The 19,606-nt window shown below is 34.6% G+C and overlaps 1 protein-coding gene across 50 annotated transcripts in view; it reads right to left on the bottom strand.

Moving 5' to 3' along the window:
• Window positions 1-19,606, bottom strand: part of CLASP2 (cytoplasmic linker associated protein 2) — a 223,912-nt gene that overhangs the window by 130,095 nt on the left and 74,211 nt on the right. For 20 of the 50 annotated variants that reach the window (XM_055383028.2, XM_055383024.2, XM_063703679.1 and 17 more), the window contains 3 exons: window positions 18,644-18,790; window positions 6,183-6,265; window positions 884-976 (listed from right to left, as the gene is read on the bottom strand). In XM_055383028.2, the coding sequence (XP_055239003.1) occupies window positions 884-976; window positions 6,183-6,265; window positions 18,644-18,790 (323 nt within the window). Of the gene's footprint in view, window positions 1-883; window positions 977-6,182; window positions 6,266-18,643; window positions 18,791-19,173; window positions 19,380-19,606 lie in introns of those variants that run through there. The other 30 variants (XM_055383029.2, XM_055383025.2, XM_031009614.3 and 27 more) reach the window with 6 other exon arrangements.

A 19,606-nucleotide genomic window follows, 5' to 3' on the forward strand; every position in this document is an offset into this window, starting at 1 on the left:
GGAACACTCTCTGTTAAAAACAGTATTTCAATGTTTTAAGATATGTAGACTTCCTAACAAAGACAAAAATGGTCCTTTGTTCATAGTGTCATAAAAGCCATATTTGTCAAAAGGCCCTGCATTTGATTTAATTCATCAAAATAGGGATTTTCATGATCAGCCAGATTGGGACCTCTCAAAGCAGAACAGTCTTCAAATGCAGCCCTTTTCTCTGGCTTCTTGAAAACTCTGAGGTACTCATTTGGTAAATGTAATTTGGTTATGTAAACAATAAGTTCACAAATTTAAAAAATATATTGCTTATTGTCAACACAAATATTATTTTAAATTTTATCAAATTTTTCCTTAAGGAATTTAGACTAAATAAAATATTCTTAACTCAAGGGTATCTGACCTTTATAAATGAAATCACAGGAGAAATATTCATCACATTCACATGAGAAGAAAAAAACCCAGATAAATGCACATCCTGTTGTGAATTTATATTGATGCTATGAAAACACTGAGCATGCAGGTAAAGTGAACTGCTTTATTGGTAAACCTTATATGACTTGAGGATAGTGCTAATAAGCAACTATATATGTCCACAGAAAGGCTAAAGCCCTCTGAATCTCACATTTTACTGACCAGTCAAAAACAGCACATGTGGTGAGGCTACCAAATGTGTAGGATAGGCACCACCTGATCAGCCAAACCAAAATAAAAATCGATCCTAAATCAGAAAATGAGTATTATATCAATATATTCTCCAGAAAGAAATGTTACCTATCAGACTCTCTATTTTATAAGTGAATACCATATAGTACTACTACTGAATTTCCATGTTTTTTAAAAGGAACGTCAATAAAGAAAGAAGATAAGAAAATTAAAGATAAAAACTTACTGCATTGGCACGCTGATCCCAGTCATGTTTATCATCTGACAAAATTTCCCTGATTTTATTTAATGTTTCTTCGAGTTCTCGACTAGAATAAATCTTAAAAAAAAGATCCAGAATTATAACAATGTTTCTTGCCATGAACAATATCAAAATTATGCCCTGATGTTTAAAATAATCTTTCACCTATTAAGTTTATTTCCCATTCTAGCACCATTTCTAATGGAGAATAGAAATACATTATAGACAATAATAACACAAAATGCTTTATTTTTCTTCCTTACTTGTTACCATTTTTGCTATTTCTTCCTTCATGAATAACTTCAAATATGCTCTCAAAATGCTTTGTAATTTTAAAAACAAGATGTAAAATATCTAAGAATAAATAAAAGTCTAATTTCTCAAAATGACTTCAAGCGTATAACCTATCTTATTGCATTCATATACATATTACCCAATATTACAAAAAGGACATGTTATAAGTTAGTTTTAATTTTCTCTCCTCAGTCATGATAAACTGTTGTCAGGATAGCTACATTTTGTTTCCTCTGGAGCCAACCCTTTGTCAAACTGCTGTTCACCATTATTCTTTCATTCATTTAACAAATATTCACATAACACAGAGGTACTATGCTAGGCAATGGAGAAACTATGGTTAGCCAAAATAGATAGACATGGTCTTTGCCTTATGGAGAGTACAATACACTCAGGGAGATTTTAAAAATCAATCAAATGACATCAAATATGAAACTACAAATAGCAAGTCCCACAAAAGAAAATGAAAGTTTATACATAAGAGGGGGTTGACCTATGAAGAAAGTCAAGCTTGAGCTGAGAGCTAAAGAATGTGTAGGATATCATTAGGCAAAGTGGACAGATTTGCTTTCCCTGGAGAGTTAATAGCATGTGCAAAGGCTCTGTGACAAAGTAAATGAAAGAAAGCCAGAGTAAGGAATACAAAGTATAAAGGGACTAGGAGAAGAGCCAATGACCCAGGTGTGAGGATGGAACAGCTATAACCATATGGTTGACCATGGAAGGAGACAATGCAAAGGAATTAGAAATGAGAAATAGACTCCTGGTGATACCAACTGAGTACCTTCATCAAACTGCCTTACATCTTTCACTTTCAACAGCTATTAAATTCACCTTTTGCTTAACAGAGAGTAAGAGCAAGAGAGAAAGAAAGAATGCGTGTAAATGCAAAGGAGAACAAGGCATGAGACAAGGCTGAAGAGGTAGATGGTGACCAGGTAACACTGTTATGTGGTTAAAGAAACTTCTGAGCTAGCTCTTTCCTGCCTCTCACCTTCTTTTCACAATACCCCTCTGCCATTTTCCAGAACCTTCTACCACCCCTAATCTTATGATGCATTCCCCTGGAACACAATGCAAGGTTCCCCTTCCCCCAATAAGGAAGAAGAGAGTCAACTCAAAAACGTACTTCAGTGAGGGGGTACATAATTCTTTAAACATTCTTTTAGCAGGCATACAAGCAAAAGAAGCTTGAAAACCCACTAAGTTAGGTGTCTGTTGCAGTAGAGTGATTCCTAGGTTTCTAACTTTTGTAATTGATTAAATAATGGTTTAAACACACAGAATACTGGAAGACCATTATTCCAATTTCAAACAGGATAAGTTTGAGGTGTCTTTGAGACATCTGAAAGGGGGTGTCAGGTAAACAATCACAGTGGATAAATCATTTCGGAACTCAGGAGAGGTCTGGCTTGGAGGTAAAATCTCGGCATTATCTAGATAAACGTGGGAACTGAAGCCAGGGGTTTGAAGGAGGTGACTCAGTAAGAAAATAGAGAATGAGAAGACAGGGCCCAGAACTAACCCTTAAGAAATTCCAATATTCAACAGGCAAGTAGAGAAGGATGTGCCTATAAAGAGACAGAGATGAAGTGGACAAAGATGTAGGGGGAATAAAATGGAAGAACATCATATCACAAGCACCTAAAATTAAACAACAAAACAGTGGCTATAGTCAACAGTGCTAAATACTGATAGAAGAACAAGAAAAAAAAAAAATCCCAAACTGGTTGATTTTGGTGCCTCAACGATGATCAGTGATTTACTCAAGACCTGTTTCAATGTAAGAATAAGCTAGAAAGAAGTGGGATGAAGTGAGTAACAAGTTAAGTTATAGAAATACCAAGTACAGACAACTCTTTTGGAAAAGTTGACTGTGAGGGCCAAAATAAAAAATAGTATCTGGAAGATATGGAGTCCAGTGAGACTTTTGTTTTTTAAACTGAAGAACCCAGCCACGTTAAGAGATAAACAGAAAGAGCTTGAACCCACATGAGATTACTGATTGTGTAAATGTGTTAAGGAAGCAGAAAATACTAGGCTTTGGAGCACTGGTGGAGGTGCTGGCCTTTGAAGAAGGACCATGTTTCTGGAGCAACAGGACAGAAGGAATGCACAGCAGAGAAGAATGTAACAGAAAGATCATGTTTCCATTTGATGGTGACTACTTATTTACTAAAGTAAGGGGCTAGGTCATATACTGAGAGAAGAGAGGAGGACAGAGACAGGCTGGCTGATGGATAGAAAGGAAAGAAACATGTCTGATAGCTATATTAAGCAGAGAAATAACTGATCACAGAAACAAAGTAAGCATATCAGATTGTTGAGGGTTCATTTTATGTGAATTCCAGTAAAAATCATGAGCCCTAACATGTGACTTTCTCTAGCAGCACGGTTTCAGGACACAGAGAAAATAAAAAGTTGGGAATATCCACAGTTGTAGTTTTGCAAAATGAGTATTTAAAAAAAAATCATTGCTTAATACTTTGTTATGAAAAAAAAAAAACCAGAGAACCAAGGGATTTTAGTATAGTATGTACAGTCCTACTGCAAGAAACCATGGTATCAAAGCTTAGATAAAAAGGAAATCAAGCATAGATGAGAAGGAAAGTATAAAGTGACAGATGATTAATTCAGAGTGAGTAGAAAAAACAATGGACTGAAGATCCTTGAAATCATGCAGAAGTAGTTGTTAGAGTACTTAAAAAAGCAAGGAGATCCTAGTCAGTAACGAGATACTTCAATTAACGACTTTGGAAACGTAACGGTAACACACAGATGATATCAAAATCCAATGTGTGACTATGAACTCGGTAGCTACAGTGAAAGTGAGGAGGAGGTCTAGAAACTGAATTCATCAAGAATGTGTGAAAATTTAGCAAAATAATAATAGCTAACATATACTTCTTACACTTCATCTGTACTGTCATAGCCTCACAATAACCCTCGGCATATGTACGAATAATTCCTATTTTAAGATGAGGAAACTGAAGTACAGAGGGTTAAGTAATGTACCTAAGGTTACACAGCTAGTGTGGTAGAGCTGGGATTCAAACCTAGGCAGCACTGGAATGTTGTCAAGATCAGTACATGCCAATAATAAGAAGGCTGGCCAGGGAGCATGAACCTCATATAAATGGGTATAGGAATAATGGTGACAAAGTAATAATGAGGAGTGCAAGCACAACAAACTTATTATCAATTACTAAGAGTATGAGAGCCAAGAATAATAAACAGCTTTATCTTTAAAGAGCGTAAAAAAAAAAATCAGATTCTAATCAAGGCAAGAACATTGAACAGACTCTTTAAAAATGGGGTTAAAGACTTAGGGGAGTTGCTGCTTATGAAAAAGATGTTTCCGAGGGAACAATGGAAGGTGTGGAACACCTTTACAGGGTGCTGAGGGTGGCAGAGAGGGCCAGCTGGAAGAAAGCAATGAGTAATTATAAAATAGCTTTTTCCCCTCCATATAGTTGAATAGCCCTTGGCTGCCCATACCATGATGTTACCAGTCTGACAAGAACATATCGAACAATAAAAACATTCAAGTTCAACTAAGTTTTACTGATTGTTCCTACAACACTAATCTTTCCCTTATATGAAAGCCTGTAAAACACAAAAGGAGGAAGGGATATGTTTTCCCTATTATTTAAAAAGTATCTTAAAATAAGAAAAAACATATATCTCACTAAAGGGATAAAATACAGTCAAATCAGAAAACTTTTTAAGGCTTTCTTGTAACTTTTTAAGATCTTAAATACCTTAAGGACAATTTTCCTTTCAGAGAGCTAAAAAGGTAATACAGGCAATAGAAGGTAGTTTGCAAGTAAAGCAATGTGAGAATATTTTCAAATAGACATGCTAAAGAGTATTCATACTCATCATACTGGTAAAAATATTTTGAGTGACAACAACAAGTATTGGCAAGGATGTGATGAAATTAGAACTATCATACCTTTCTCACAGGAGTTTTAACTGGTAAAACAACCCTACAGGGTAACATCTAAGTAAACTTAAAGATTATAATTATGAAATTCTACTCCTATGTTTATACCCTAAAGAAACTCCTACCTACAAATAATCAAGGACATATGTACAAAAATATTCATTGCAGGCTGGTGTGGTGGCTCACGTCTGTAAGCCCAGCACTTTGGGAGGCCAAGGTGGGTGGATCACTTGAGGTGAGGAGTTCGAGACCAGCCTGACCAACATAGTGAAACCCCGTCTCTACTAAAAATACAAAATATTAGCTGGGCATGGTGCAGGGCGCCTGTAATCTCAGCTACTCAGGAGGCTGAGGCAGGAGAATCACTTTAACCCAGAAGACGGAAGTTGCAGGGAGCCAAGATTGTGCCACTGCACTCCAGTCTGGGCAACAGAGCTAGACTTCATCTCAAAAAAAAAAAAAAAAAAATTCATTGCAGCATGATATGGAATAGCCAAAAACTAGAAACAAACTATACATGCACTGTGGTCTGTACATACAATAGAATACCATCTATCAATCCAAATGAATGAACTAGAATCACAAATTTTACATCACGAAAAAATATAAAAAAAAACACTGAGTAAAAAGTCAGGCTGTAGAATGTTATGTACAATATAACATTTATGTGTATTTTTAAGTCATGGAAATAATACTCTTATTTATGCATGTGTCCACTTTACTTCAATTATATCTATATGAATGACTTCCAAATTTCTATCATCAACTAATCTAATTCTCTGAGCTCAAAACTCATTAATTTAAGAATCTGAACACTGCAGTGTAATGTGATTCAACAATACGATTCAATTTATTTCAGCCTCACTGAAAAATCACTTGAAAATCTAATTGTACCAACAAATAATGGCTTGGTATTAATAAGTCAAATATTTCATTTATATAGCTATATAAGGAAAAAAGAATTCTTAAAAAGGGACAGAGACAAATAATTATATGAACAGGCACACAGGCAATATTCACGGGGAGTGCCACTGGTAGCCTTACCTGAATAGAAGGGACATCTGTAAAAGCTTTTATAAAATCATCTTCATCAACTGCTCCAGCACCTCCTTCCTTAGAAGCACCTGCTAATTAAAAGGAAATTAATTTCCTAAGGTTCATTTTTAAGCATCTTAACATTAATGACAACATGAAAAATAAAACTCTTTTGATATCAACAAAAGTATAATTTTGAGGGATATTCCATTTTATAAGAAAGCATTTAAAAAATCTCCAACTTTCAGAAAGGTCAATGTACTTTGTAATGCCGATTCATTATAAGGTACTAGGCTAGGCGGGTTGTAATATTCAAACTGTAAGAACACAGCCCTGAAACCCACCTCCCTATTTAATGCACTAGCAAACACAAATAAACATAAGGACAAACATTTTAAAAGTTGAACAGCAACTTAAAATGACACTAAATGTCAATAAATGATAGTGTGATGCAGAAAATCTGTGTATGCTACTATGGTCAGGAAAGCATGAAAGAAATGAGAGTCTTGAAATTAATTACACAAACAAATCTTCCATTATTGCACATTGACAATAAGAAAGTAAACTTAGTAGGCAGCAGTTACTGAAGAGCCAATAACTAAGCTATTCTTTCAGTTCTAAACCTACTCTTCTATATATACACACTGCTTTAAGATGCTGAACCTACTATTCATTAAACCAATTTTTCTGTTGATTTTAATGGTTTCCTCTCCTCTTAAACTCTGGCAATAGGGGGTGTTGGAGAGAGACTAGAAGCTAAAGGAAGGGACCTGTTTCTTCCTGATGGCTTTCCATTATTTGCAGTAGAATCCTAGCAACTCTGGTAGACCACTCATTCCAGGAGCAGCACCTGACTCCAGTTTGCAGTTTTTCTAACACTCACTGAATCAGCTCACTGTGCCATCACACAGCACCAACTAGCCTCCACCCTCTCCTTAGAGGTCTGAGTCTCAGATCTGTGGAGCCCCTGAGTTCTCATTCCTGAATGTAGGCTCCTTTGACAATGTGACTCTGCAGCTCATCCTATCCAAAAACGAAGTCCCCAACCAATAAGTGGGGCAGAGTACCCTAGAATTCTTGAGTTGAGACAAGAGAGGCTGACGCAGTTCTGACTGACGATTCCCCAGTGTCAAGCAGGAATAAATCTTCTCCGGGAGAAAGTTGTTTCTGGTAGGCCCAAAGGACTCCCACCAACTAAGTTCAAGCAATGAGTTCACAATCAAAGATCAAATACACAAGAAGGCAAGAGTCACAGGGAACAGATAATAGATTTGAGAACTGTCAATAGTAGAATTGTCCAGTACAGATTACAGAACAGATGTGAATATATATGTTTAAAGAAATCAAGGATGGACTCACAAAGAAGGATGGACTCACAAAGATGACCAATCAACAAGAAGCCATTAGGAATAAACAGATGAACTTGGGGGTGGGGGGATGAAACAATCTGAATTGGGTAATACAAGAGTTGAAATTTTTTAAAAAATTAAACATATTTAAGAACAACTTAGAGAGCTAGAAGATATACCTGAATACATTAACCAAAATGTGGCAAAGAGAAAAAGGAAATGGAAAGACATAAAGAGATACAAAGGACAGTATGAGAATATCTAACTAACATATGTCTATTGGGGTGTCTTGAAGATATTTAACAAGAGATAACAGCTGTGAAATTTCCAGATTAATGAAACAAGAATCTTTATAAATTCAGGATGTGCAACATAACCCAAGCAAGATAAATAAAAAGAAATCCAAACTTAGAACTTGGCGGTGTAACTGCACAACTCCAAAGACAGAGACAGTAATCAGAGAAAGAAGAGATCACCTAGAAAGGAACAACAATTTGAACAACAGATTTCTCAAGTGCAATAGTGGAAGCCAGGGAGAATATACTAATAATATCTTGCAAGTTTTGAAAGAAGAAAATATTGGCAAAATATTATCTAAACTGTGTACCTAGCAAAAGTAATTTTTAGACTACAAATGGAAAAAATTAGATGCGCATTTTAATGAATATAACAAAACCATCATTACTATTTTAAATGGTATGATGGTATCAGGGAGTGGCAAACTTTATCTATAAAGGGCCACACAGTAATATTTTAGGCTTCAAGGGCTATATGGTCTCTGCTGCAATTACTCAACTCTGCAAATGAATGGGTGTGGCTGTGTTTCAATAAAACTTTATTTACAAAACCAGATAGCCAGATATAGCCTGCAAGATGCAGTTTCTCACACACTGGTGTAGATAGAAAAGTCAAAAAATATCCTTTGACCAACGAAGGATATAGAATTTCAGTTACGATAGAAGGAATAAGTTCAAGAGATCTATTGTACAACATGACTACAGTTAACAACAATGTATTGTATTCTTGAAAATTGCTGAGAGATTTTAAGTATTCTCACCACTAAAAACTGAAGTGAGATAATGTATAGATTAACTGTTCAATTTAGCCATTCTACAATGGATACATATTTCAAAACATGTGGTACACAATAAATATATATAATTTTTGTTGTCTATATAGTAAAATCATTCAAAATTCAACTTCCTAAGGTAGCTGGAAATAAAATCAATATACAAAAAGCAATTTCATTGCTAAGCACTAGCAACAAAGTTAGAAATTTTAAAGAGTGAAAAAATTTGGGAAAATAATAATTTTTAATGTAATATTAAAGCACTGAAATAAATGGAGAGCCAGGCACAGTGGCTCACACCTGTAATCTGGGAGGCTGAGCCAGACAGATTGCCTGAGCTCAGGAATTTGGGACCAGCCTGGGCAATATGAAGAAACCATGTCTCTACTAAAAATACAAAAAAAAAAACCCAGCCAGGAGTGGTGGTGTGTGCCTGTAATCTCAGCTACTTGGGAGGCTGAGGCACGAGAATCGCTTGAACCTGGGAGGCAGAGGTTGCAGTGAGTGTGAACTGAGATCATGCCACTGCACTCCAGCTTGGGTGACAGAGCGAGACTCTGTCTCAAAAAAGAAAAAAAAAATTACAAATGAAATAAACAGAGAGATATTCCAGGCTCATGAACAAGAAGGAATGGTATCATGAAGTGTCCAGTCTTCCCTAGGTGTTGCAATGATAATCAAGCTTCCAAAAAGGTTTCTTGTGGAACTTGTCAAGCTGATTCTAAAATCTGTCTGGAAGAGCAATGGGCCAAACATTCCTGCAGAAGGAAAGAGGGGCTACTTACACTATCAGACATCAAGACTTACAAAGCTGAAATAACTAGGAGAATTAGGTTTTAGTGCAGGGATAGACCAACTAACCAAATAAATAAAATGGAAAGTTCAAAAACAGACCCACAAATGTAAGAAATTTTGATATATGAAAAAGAAGTGATTCAGATCAAAGGGGAAGGTAGAAACTATTCAATAACAGTGTCCCAAAATTCAACAAAATGCAGAGACAATGGATTATTCAGTTTTTAAAAAAAGTTTTTCCTTATCCAGTATTAAAACTTACAGTAGACATTCTACTTCCCTTAGGAAAATGATAGGCATCCAAACTCAAATCAAACATACAAACAAATATTCCAAAACCCACAGAGAGCAAATAAAATTACCCATAGCCCTTGCTTTTAATACAAATAAGAGACAAATAACACTTCAAATTTCATTTCAAATAATTAAGGAAAATATAAACATCCAAGACAAGCAATGTTAACTACAGAGCCCTTACTGAAAAAAATCAGAGGAAACTGTGTAGAAAAGAATCCTGGTAGTTAGTTGTATAACGTAGACACCAACTAAGGTTCTCTCTAGGACAAGAAGTAAATAGCAATTAGAAGTGGGAGGTATCCTTTTGAATCCTGTTGGATAAAGAAAAGGAAGAAACAAAAAATAAGGGCTCTATTCAAATAAGATGGTAATCACAGAATCAGAAGTAGAAAGCCCCCAACAAATCACATACTAAAGAAGGTGCATTTCACTATACCAACAGAAGAGGGCCCTCTTAAACTTAAAAACTAAGCAAACCTTTTTTTCCTGGCCCCACGGAATCCACTTGTTACTTGAGGTCTATGAAAATCCAATATATCATCATAAACAAAATAATCTGACATCCATACTATGCTCCAATAAGAAAACAAAGGAACAGAAATATTTTCTGCTGATAAAAGTAACTCCCTAAAATTAAAAAAAAAAAAACACCTACCAAGAAGGAAAAAACTATAACACAATTCTCCAACATAAATTCAATATTAACTAAACAGCAATTATAGGTATAAAAGAAAGATGAATGAGAATATAAAAAATTCTGAATATATATAAAGATATGAAAAGACAGCTGGCTAAAGTCAGGAAAAAAATTTTTGTTTGTTTATTTTATTTATTGAGACAGAGTTTCACTCTCTTGCCCAGGCTGGAGTGCAGTGGCACCTCCACCTCCTGGGTTCAAGCGATTCTCCTGCCTCAACCTCCAGAGTAGCTGGAACTATAGGCACGTGCCACCACTCCCAGCTAATTTTTGTATTTTTAGTGGAGACAGGGTTTTACCATATTGGCCAGGCTGGTATTGAACTCCCGACCTCAAGTGATCCACCCACCTTGGCCTCCCAAAGTGCTGGGATTACAGGTGTGAGCCACTACGCCTGGCCAAAAATTTTGTTTAAAGACAAAATCACCTGAGAAATAAATAGTAAATTACCAACTATCCAAGAGAGAATAAGTATATCCTGGTTTGAATTTTAAAAGCTATAAAAAATATTCTTAGGACAACTGAGAAAACTTAAATATGTAGGTAAGCTGACTAAAAGGAAGTGAATATATAGGTTAATAAACTTACAGAAAATAAAAGAGCTACAGAAATAAATAACATCACAAAGAAATGAGACAAATACAGAACACAAGACAATCTTAAAAAACAACTGGCCTAGACTCCAAAAAGTCAATGTCACAGAGATAAAAACTGATGAGGGAACTGTTTTGCAGATAACATTATAGAATTCTTAGGTGTGGTGGCTCACGTCTGTAATCCCAGCAGTTTGGAAGGCCAAGGCAGGCGGATCACTGGAGGTCAGGAAATCCAGACTAGCCAGGCAACATGCTGAAACCCCATCTTTACTAAAAATACAAAAATTAGCTGGACATGGTGGTGGCGGGCACCTGTAGTCCCAGCTACTTGAAAGGCTGAGGCAGGAGAATCGCTTGAACCTGGGAGGTGCAGGTTGCAGTGAGCCGAGATCGTGCCTCTGCACTCCAGCCTTAGCAAGAGAGCAAAACTCCATATCAAAAAAAAAAAAAAAAAAGAAAAAGAAAAAGAAAAAATGTGAACTTCACTAGAATATAAACTCCAGGAGGCCAAGGTCTTCGTGTTCATTTACATTTCCCAGAGTCTTCAAAACTAGCAGCACACTAAAAGCCTTCAGTAAATATTTGCAAGCTGTTGGCCAGACAGATAGGTGGAGGAAAAAAATGCAAATTAACGAATCATCGTTTTTTACCCATCACAATGGCAATAATTAATGAGACTGGTATATTCAGTGCTGCAGAAGGTAAAATGTTGTCTTTATTAAAATTAAAAACACATAAAACCTTTGACTAAACAATTCCATTTAGAGGAATCTATTTTATAAAATAGAAGCAGCAGAATTTCAAAACATATAAGTACATAAAGATCTGCATTTTCTGTAATGACTTAAACATGCAAACAGCCTGAATGACGTTGATAGGGAAAGTTTATTAAATCATGGTACATCAATAATGTGGAATACTGTATCACTAACTAAAAGGATGCAATAACTGTCATTCTTGATGCTGAAAGATGTTTTGTGAAAAAAAGCAACTTGCGAAGTTTTTATCAGTATGTTTAATATGGGAAAAATAAAACCTAATATGAGTGCCTACATAAATAAACATGGAGTAATACGTGGAAGGATACATATCAAACTTAGCATTAGTTACACCTCAGGGTGATGAGAGAGGCAAGACGTTATTAAAGTTTTTTAAAACTCTCCATTGTTTGATTTAACAATGAGAATGATTTTCACTCTTTTTATTTTTTTATTTTTATTTATTTATTTTTTGAGACATAGTCTCGCTCCGTTACCCAGGCTGTAGTGCAGTGGCGCAATCTTGGCTCACTGCAAGCTCCACCTCCCGGGTTCACCCCATTCTCCTGCCTCAGCCTCCCGAATAGCTGGGACTACAGGCACTCGCCACCATGCCCGGATAATTTTTTTTTGTATTTTCAGTAGAGACAGGGTTTCACCGTGTTAGCCAGGATGGTCTCGATCTCCTGACCTTGTTAGCCGCCCGCCTAGGCCTCCCAAAGTGCTGGGATTACAGGCATGAGCCACCACGCCCGGCCTCAATTCTTTTCATTAGTAAGAAACACATAAACTGGTTTTTAAAGACAGAAATGATCAGTTGATGAAAAAAATAGTTTATATTCACATGTCCTTTATAGAAACAATGCTTCTTACCAAGTCAACTATATTAGAATGTATGTGATAAATGTAAGCCAAGCATGCAGTTATTGTAACTTCTACTTCATATGGATCAACTATAATGATTCTAACTAATGGAAAATTCTTCATATGTGAGATCTGTAATAATAACATTTCACTCTTTTCTGAGGTAAACCTTCATTTGTATTCCTATAAGAGACTTCACAATTTTCTAACACCCAAATTTCAGTCAAAAAGTATAGGCAAATAAAGTATGGGAGGACCAAAATGCTAACAATAATTAACACTAGTTGGCAGAATAATGGGCAGGTACTATATCTTTTTGTAAGTTTAAAACCATGAATTAAACATTCCATACGGTCCTTTTTTTTGGAGACAAGGTCTCGCTGTCACATGGGCTGGAGCGCAGTGGTGTGATCACGGTGCACTACAGCCTCAACCTCCTGGGTTCAAGTGATCCTCCCACCTCAGCCTCCTTAGTAGCTGGGACTACAGGAATGGGCCATCACACCCAGATAATTTTTGTATTTTGTGTACAGACAGGGTTTTGCCATGGTGCACAGGCTGGTTTCGAACTCCTGGGCTCAAGCAACCCACCCACCTCCATCTCCCCAAGTGCTGGTATTACAGGTGTGAGCCACCATGTCCCGATATGGTCCTCTTTGTTGATTAATGTGGAGCCTTGCACATAGTAAGCTCTATATACAAATGTAAATAGAAACAGTAACTTATCCATAGAAAGGCTAGGTCTTTAGTTGGCTTAATTTCTCTTTTCTTAAACATTCTGAATTCCTCAAAAAATAAACCTTGTATAATAAAATGTTTTTGTCACTTTAATTTTTGCACAGGAAGTAAAACAAAATTGGGGTCAAATAATATAATTACAGTAAAACACATATTCTTATACATAGTAAGAAATAATGCAACTTACTATTTTACAGTTAAAATAATTTATATGTTATTTACTCAAACCATACGTACTGTATAATCAACGTTAAGAGAGAAAGCATCAGGGATGGATAGTCAATGATCTGGGATTCACAGTAATTTCAGACAGACTGGCGACTGGTCAATCCCTAAATTCCAGATTTCAATAAAAGTGATCTGCTATATGGGATTAAAAATAATAAATATGTATGATATGCAGTATTACTTAGGAGATTACCCGGAGATGATCCAAGAGGAAGCCCCTGACAGTGGGTCAAGCACTGAGTTCTCGTCTCATCTCATCTCATTAGATGGTTACTAATAACCATCTGATCTTGGGCACATCATTCAATGCTCTGAGGCTCAATCTCTTTTCCTGAATCTGGGTCAGATAATCTTTAACGCCCCTTTAAGGTGAAAATCTTCTGAGTTTTAGTATCTTCTTCAGTAAGGGAAGAAGAGAGGAAGAACACAAAACCAAAACACAGAAGTGTTATTTGGTTTCACAGAAAGCTGAAAAACAAAATAATAAGGTCTACTAGTCAAAATTTTGGATTCCAGAATTAAAAAACAAAATTCTTAAGATTTATTTTATTACATATACTGATTCTTGTGATCTTTATTTGTTCAAAAGAAAAACAATTTTGTTGTCTGCATGACGGGAAAAATGGGAATAACTAGCATCATTTGTAGAAAATAGATATTTGGACATTCTTTAAATCTCAGGTTAGACATAAAGTGAAGTAAAACAAATAGAAAATATCATAAAGATTAGTAAGTACTACTAAATGTAAAATGGCAGTAATTACCTAATTATAAGAACTAAAAGTTAAAACCATTTCAAAGCAGTCTTTGACATTAGATAGAAACAATACAGAGAAAGTACACTGTCCACTTGAATGAATGAGTGAGTGAGTGAGTGAGTGAGTAAAAGAGAACTTTAAGAATTGAAGATTTGGTCAATGATGTGTCTCAATGATTACATACAAGCTTCAATGACAAATCACTAACCTCAAAATCTGGTACTAGTTATTTTAAAAATGATAATTATATCATCATCTAATTCAACCCTTATTTTTTAAAAAGAGTAGCAGCCAAAATGATTGATACAGGAATAGGGATATTATAACCCAGAAAATAAACTTGAAGAAGGCAATTTCAACAAGAAAATACTGAAAAGCATTTTTATTTACAATGTAAAAATTAAAGGTCTGCTTATTCCAAATGCTCTATTTTGCTGGGAATCATACTAGTTGAGCTTTAAAACAACTGATTTATGGATGCCGAAAAGTAGTGATCATTTCTGTAGATTACAATCTCAGTGCTATAGAATCTAAAAGAAACCTTATTTACCAATAGAAATTAGTATGATGGCAGTATAGCAAAGCGATTTTTGTGCTTTGCCCTCTTATTAGATAAATGACCCTGGCAGGTTACTTCTCCAAATTGCAGTTTGCTCATGAGTAAAACCAGTTTGCTCAGAGATGTTCTTATACATACATTCTTTCATTTAAATCTCAGAATCTTTCATTTTGAAATTTAAATGAAAGAATATATATAAGAACATTAAAGAATTGTATTAAAAATTGTTACCTAAAATACTGTAAAGATATAAATATTTTAAATAATCAGGTACTTTCAGCAATTCTAGTAACCACTGAGCTAAAAGAAAGAAAAATGTGTTTATCTAAATTTCTATTATGAAGTTACAAGTGTTATTCAGAAAACAGACTATTTGAGAATTTACTTTATCCTTATTCTAATTAGTAAGGCACAAAGGTAACACTTTCGACACTTATATAATATGGATTTTTATAGCAATGATACATATACTGTATGAACCTAGCCATAGACTTTTTTTCAAGTCTCCTTGGCTTAAAGGCTACACAATTATTAATACAATATGAGAAGAAAAGGGTGGCATACGAAGGCCAAAGAACAAAGCAAATTAACATACACTAAAGATTAAACACAAGACTTACGAGCTTTAATTAACTGGATAGGATACTTTGCTAAAAACTGCATACAGCCCTAATCTTGATATACATCTCTAGAAGAAGTAAAATACATCCCCAAACTACAAAAGCAGATTAAGTCACGATTCCAAAGAAGCTCACTGTATTTTTTTTTTTATTTTGGTAATCTTACTTGAAAAGAGATCTGTCAAACCCAGTGGGCTGTGTCTGGCTTACGCCACTATTGTACATTTCCACCTACTATATCCCTTTAATTAGAAGCTAATCACATCTATCTATTATATACCTCGGAGTAGCAAATAATACATTGAGACTGAATCACCACCATTCAATGTAAAATCATGGGAAAGATAATGTATAGTCCAGAAAACAGAATAGTCATAAAGAGAAATAGAACAATCTTCAAGTATCTGAAAGCATGTTGACAAATAATTCATTTTCCCTGCATATGCTACAAGGAGGTATATTTTAATGCAACATAAAAAAGAATTTGTTTATTCAGGACTGAAATGGGCTTGTTTCTGGAAAATACTTTGCCAAACTGAAAGAACACTAAAAATCCCTGCATCTTTGGATCCAGTGAACTTTAGAAATTTATTCCAAAGAAACCATTGCAGATGTGCTGAAAGATATATATAAAAGAATGCTGACACGGTTTATAGAAGGAGAAAAGGCTTATGGCAACCTAGGCATTATTTAGCCATGAATAATTTTCAATTAATAATTTAAGACAACGAGAAAATGCTTAGGGTAAAATATAAGTTACAAAAAAACTACACAATGAATAGTGCCAATTTTGTTCTTCTACCAAGAAAATATTTGTATATGTAAAAATAATTGGAAAAGTAACTGGCAGAAAACAAATCATAATTTAGCAGTTGATTATGTCCATGTGTAGTGGCACGGCAGGTGATTTTTGTTCTAAATTTTAATTCAGAGCAGATAGTACTACTTTAATCAAGTTGAATAATCATCTATCAGGAATTTTATTAAAGAAACTATGTGACTCCCAAGGTCTTTTCCAACTCAAAAATTCTACAACTCTAAGAAAACTTTCTACAACCAATTTAAAAATCAACAAGTCTTTGCCAAGACCAAAAAAACTGAAGTTAAATTTTCAAAGGACTGACAGTCAAGAATGGCATTTATTTTAGAAGTAATATCAATATCCTCTGGCCAGTAGCTCTTTTCTTAGATAGAAAAATGGGCAATAAACCTAAATGAGCTCTGATAAAAAAAAAGAAACAAGAATATACCTGCAATTGCCAAAAAGAAGAAGAAGAAGAAAGAGGAGGAGGAAGAGGAAGAGAAAAAGGAGAAAGGAATGAAGGCTTCTACCTTATTTTTGGCAGAAAGGCTGTTGCTTAGATGGCTGATAAAATCTTTAAGTGATTAATTACTATACTCATGAAAGCTACTTAACCTTTTCATTTAACTGGTAGGAATAGAAACTACAAGAATGGGGGTGGAGGAGCTTAAGAAAGTTTATCCTTTTTACAAAGGAGTATCTGATTATATCAATATGATTAATATCAGAATGATAGGTAAATTTCAATTTTCTTCTAAAAAGATACCAAACCACGAAAAAAAATTATAAGCCACTGGTTCAATTCATAAAATGTTATATATTATCACCACAAATCTCAAATATTCATCCATTTTAAGCTAAAAAGACAGCTTCATAAAATTATAATATCATAGATTAGAATTCTGTAATTCAAAATTAAGAAAAAGATTCCCCTTGTAATAACTGAAGAGAGCTATTTGTTATAAAAGGAAGAAACCAAAAAATGTCATATACTTTTTACTAGCGGTAAATAGGAATGCAACATAAAAACTATCTTCTAATGGGATATCATAACTAACATTTGGATGAGAATACAACCATAAAATTACAAGACAAAAAGAAAATAATTAAAAATCTAAAGTAAGATTACTTGAAACATCCAGAGAAATCAGCAAGACATTTTAATTTCAGCTATTTAGTTATATGTGCATATATATATATATATTTATACACCCATATGTGTATGTATATATATCATACCATCTTTATTGCTAGTTATATGACACAGAAGATTGTTTAAATGAAATACTTATGACAGTTTTTCTATATTTAGAATCTCACATGATGGGAAAAAATTGGGGGTTGTATAGAAAGATCAAGGGAACACAACTCCTTATGGAACCTGGTCAAAATATACAGTTTATTTTTCTTTCCTTTTTGGTTTTTAATAAAAAGAACTATAGACAAAAAGAAAAAACAAAAATCCTCAAGACCATGATTTTCTCACCAGTTACTGTAAACAAGGAAAGATATGTTTTCCCAAAATATCACAACTAAGACATAAATTTATTTTTAAAAAGGAAAGGAAGGAAAAGAGAAAGAGATTACTGTCTTTTTAGAATTAAATACCCTTATTTTCATAGATTCATTCTATCAGAAAGATCTAGCAGAAACTAACACCGGAAATATACTCATGGCTTTCTAATTAACACACGAAAGAATACCCATTAAAAAATTTAAAGATAAATGATATGCTAGAAACAGTTCTAATATGATCAATGAATATGCTATGTATTATAAAATTGCATGAAACCTGATTTTTCTTATTTTCCTATTATGATTTAATCCAGGAACCATTTTTGAGGCAATTTTACTTGACCACCACCCATCTCCTATTGTGACAAATGATTCAGTACCCAGTATCTTCAACCATTTTTTAAATGCTGGAGTATTTAAGACTTACTACACCTAGAGGAATGTGTAAAAACATTACATAATTCAACATTTCTGTAACAGCTATTGCACTTGAAAATTAGTAGCCAAATTCTGAAAAACCTGTTCTCTGCTTAAAAAAAACAAACAAAAAAACCCCAAAAAACTTCCATAAATCTTTTTCAAAATGGCATCTGAAAAATACCCTCAAGAAGAGACTAATTCACATACGTTCTTAGAGGAAATAGCAGTATACAATATTTTATACATTTGAAAAGGGCATCGTATTCTTCTGAATGTTGCAACAGACTCCAGATCTGCAATCATGCTGCAGTCATGAATAAACATATTCCTCTGAAGTTCCAAGTATGTGTGGCCATATCAAGGGCATGGAGCATGCATAACAGATTTGAAATGGATTTACATTACCTCCAACCTTAGGGCCACCTGCTGAACCAGGCTTCCTTGCACTGTTGACAGGATTTCCGGATGTTTTAGGTGCAGGAACCTTGAAGGCTGAAGCAGCTGATGATGGCCTATTTCCATCCACTGATTCTTCATCATCGAAGCTTTTATCTGCACAAAGCATCAGAAAAATGTATTTAAGAGAACTAAGCTTTGTTCCATTTTCCCTAAAGCTCAAAAATAAAATAAAGCCATATATAAAATCATTACTTTGGTAAGATATATAATACAAAATAAAGGTCCTTTGAATAAGCATTTATATATTGGCTAACACCATATAAAATAATCCTCTGTAATTCAAAATCAAAATGCAGTATTTTCATACTTCTTACTTATACATATTAAGTCAAAACATAAAACAAAACATTTTAACTCTAAAGGTAGTAAAAGTATTTTTCATGTTTTTGCTACTCTGCATTTTCTGCCAGCTCCTCCCATAGTGTATCTTCTAGCATGCCCTGCCTTATTCCTTATACCCAGATTCTGCAACTTACAATCACAGATCCGTTTGCAAATCAGTCGCCTCATTCCTCTGAAAGCTCTTAATTTCCCTCACCCTAGGAGGCTCCCAATAGTTCACATGGCCAAATACAGTAAATTCGATACTAATCAAAGATTCTATCAAAAAAAGACAGAAACAACCACAGAACCACCACTGAGGTTTGTGCCGGCATTTTTCTTTCTCTTCCCTGCCCTAGGTGCTGTAACAGCCAATCAGCTACAAGGTGACATCATCTTATGGCAGCTACTGCCAGATGAAAGGTAAAAATTCTCCATGCATCTAAAAAATTCTCTATTAGCTATAATCCTTATTCTATATCAAAATTTCAAAGGCATTCAAAACTAAAGGCTTAGAAATCTATGTTTTTCTTATTTGACATGAAAATTTATATAAATAGAAAATAAGGTTTTATGCAATATTCATTC

Source organism: Gorilla gorilla, chromosome 2 (genome assembly GCF_029281585.2).
Source record: "Gorilla gorilla gorilla isolate KB3781 chromosome 2, NHGRI_mGorGor1-v2.1_pri, whole genome shotgun sequence".
NCBI lineage: Eukaryota > Metazoa > Chordata > Mammalia > Primates > Hominidae > Gorilla > Gorilla gorilla.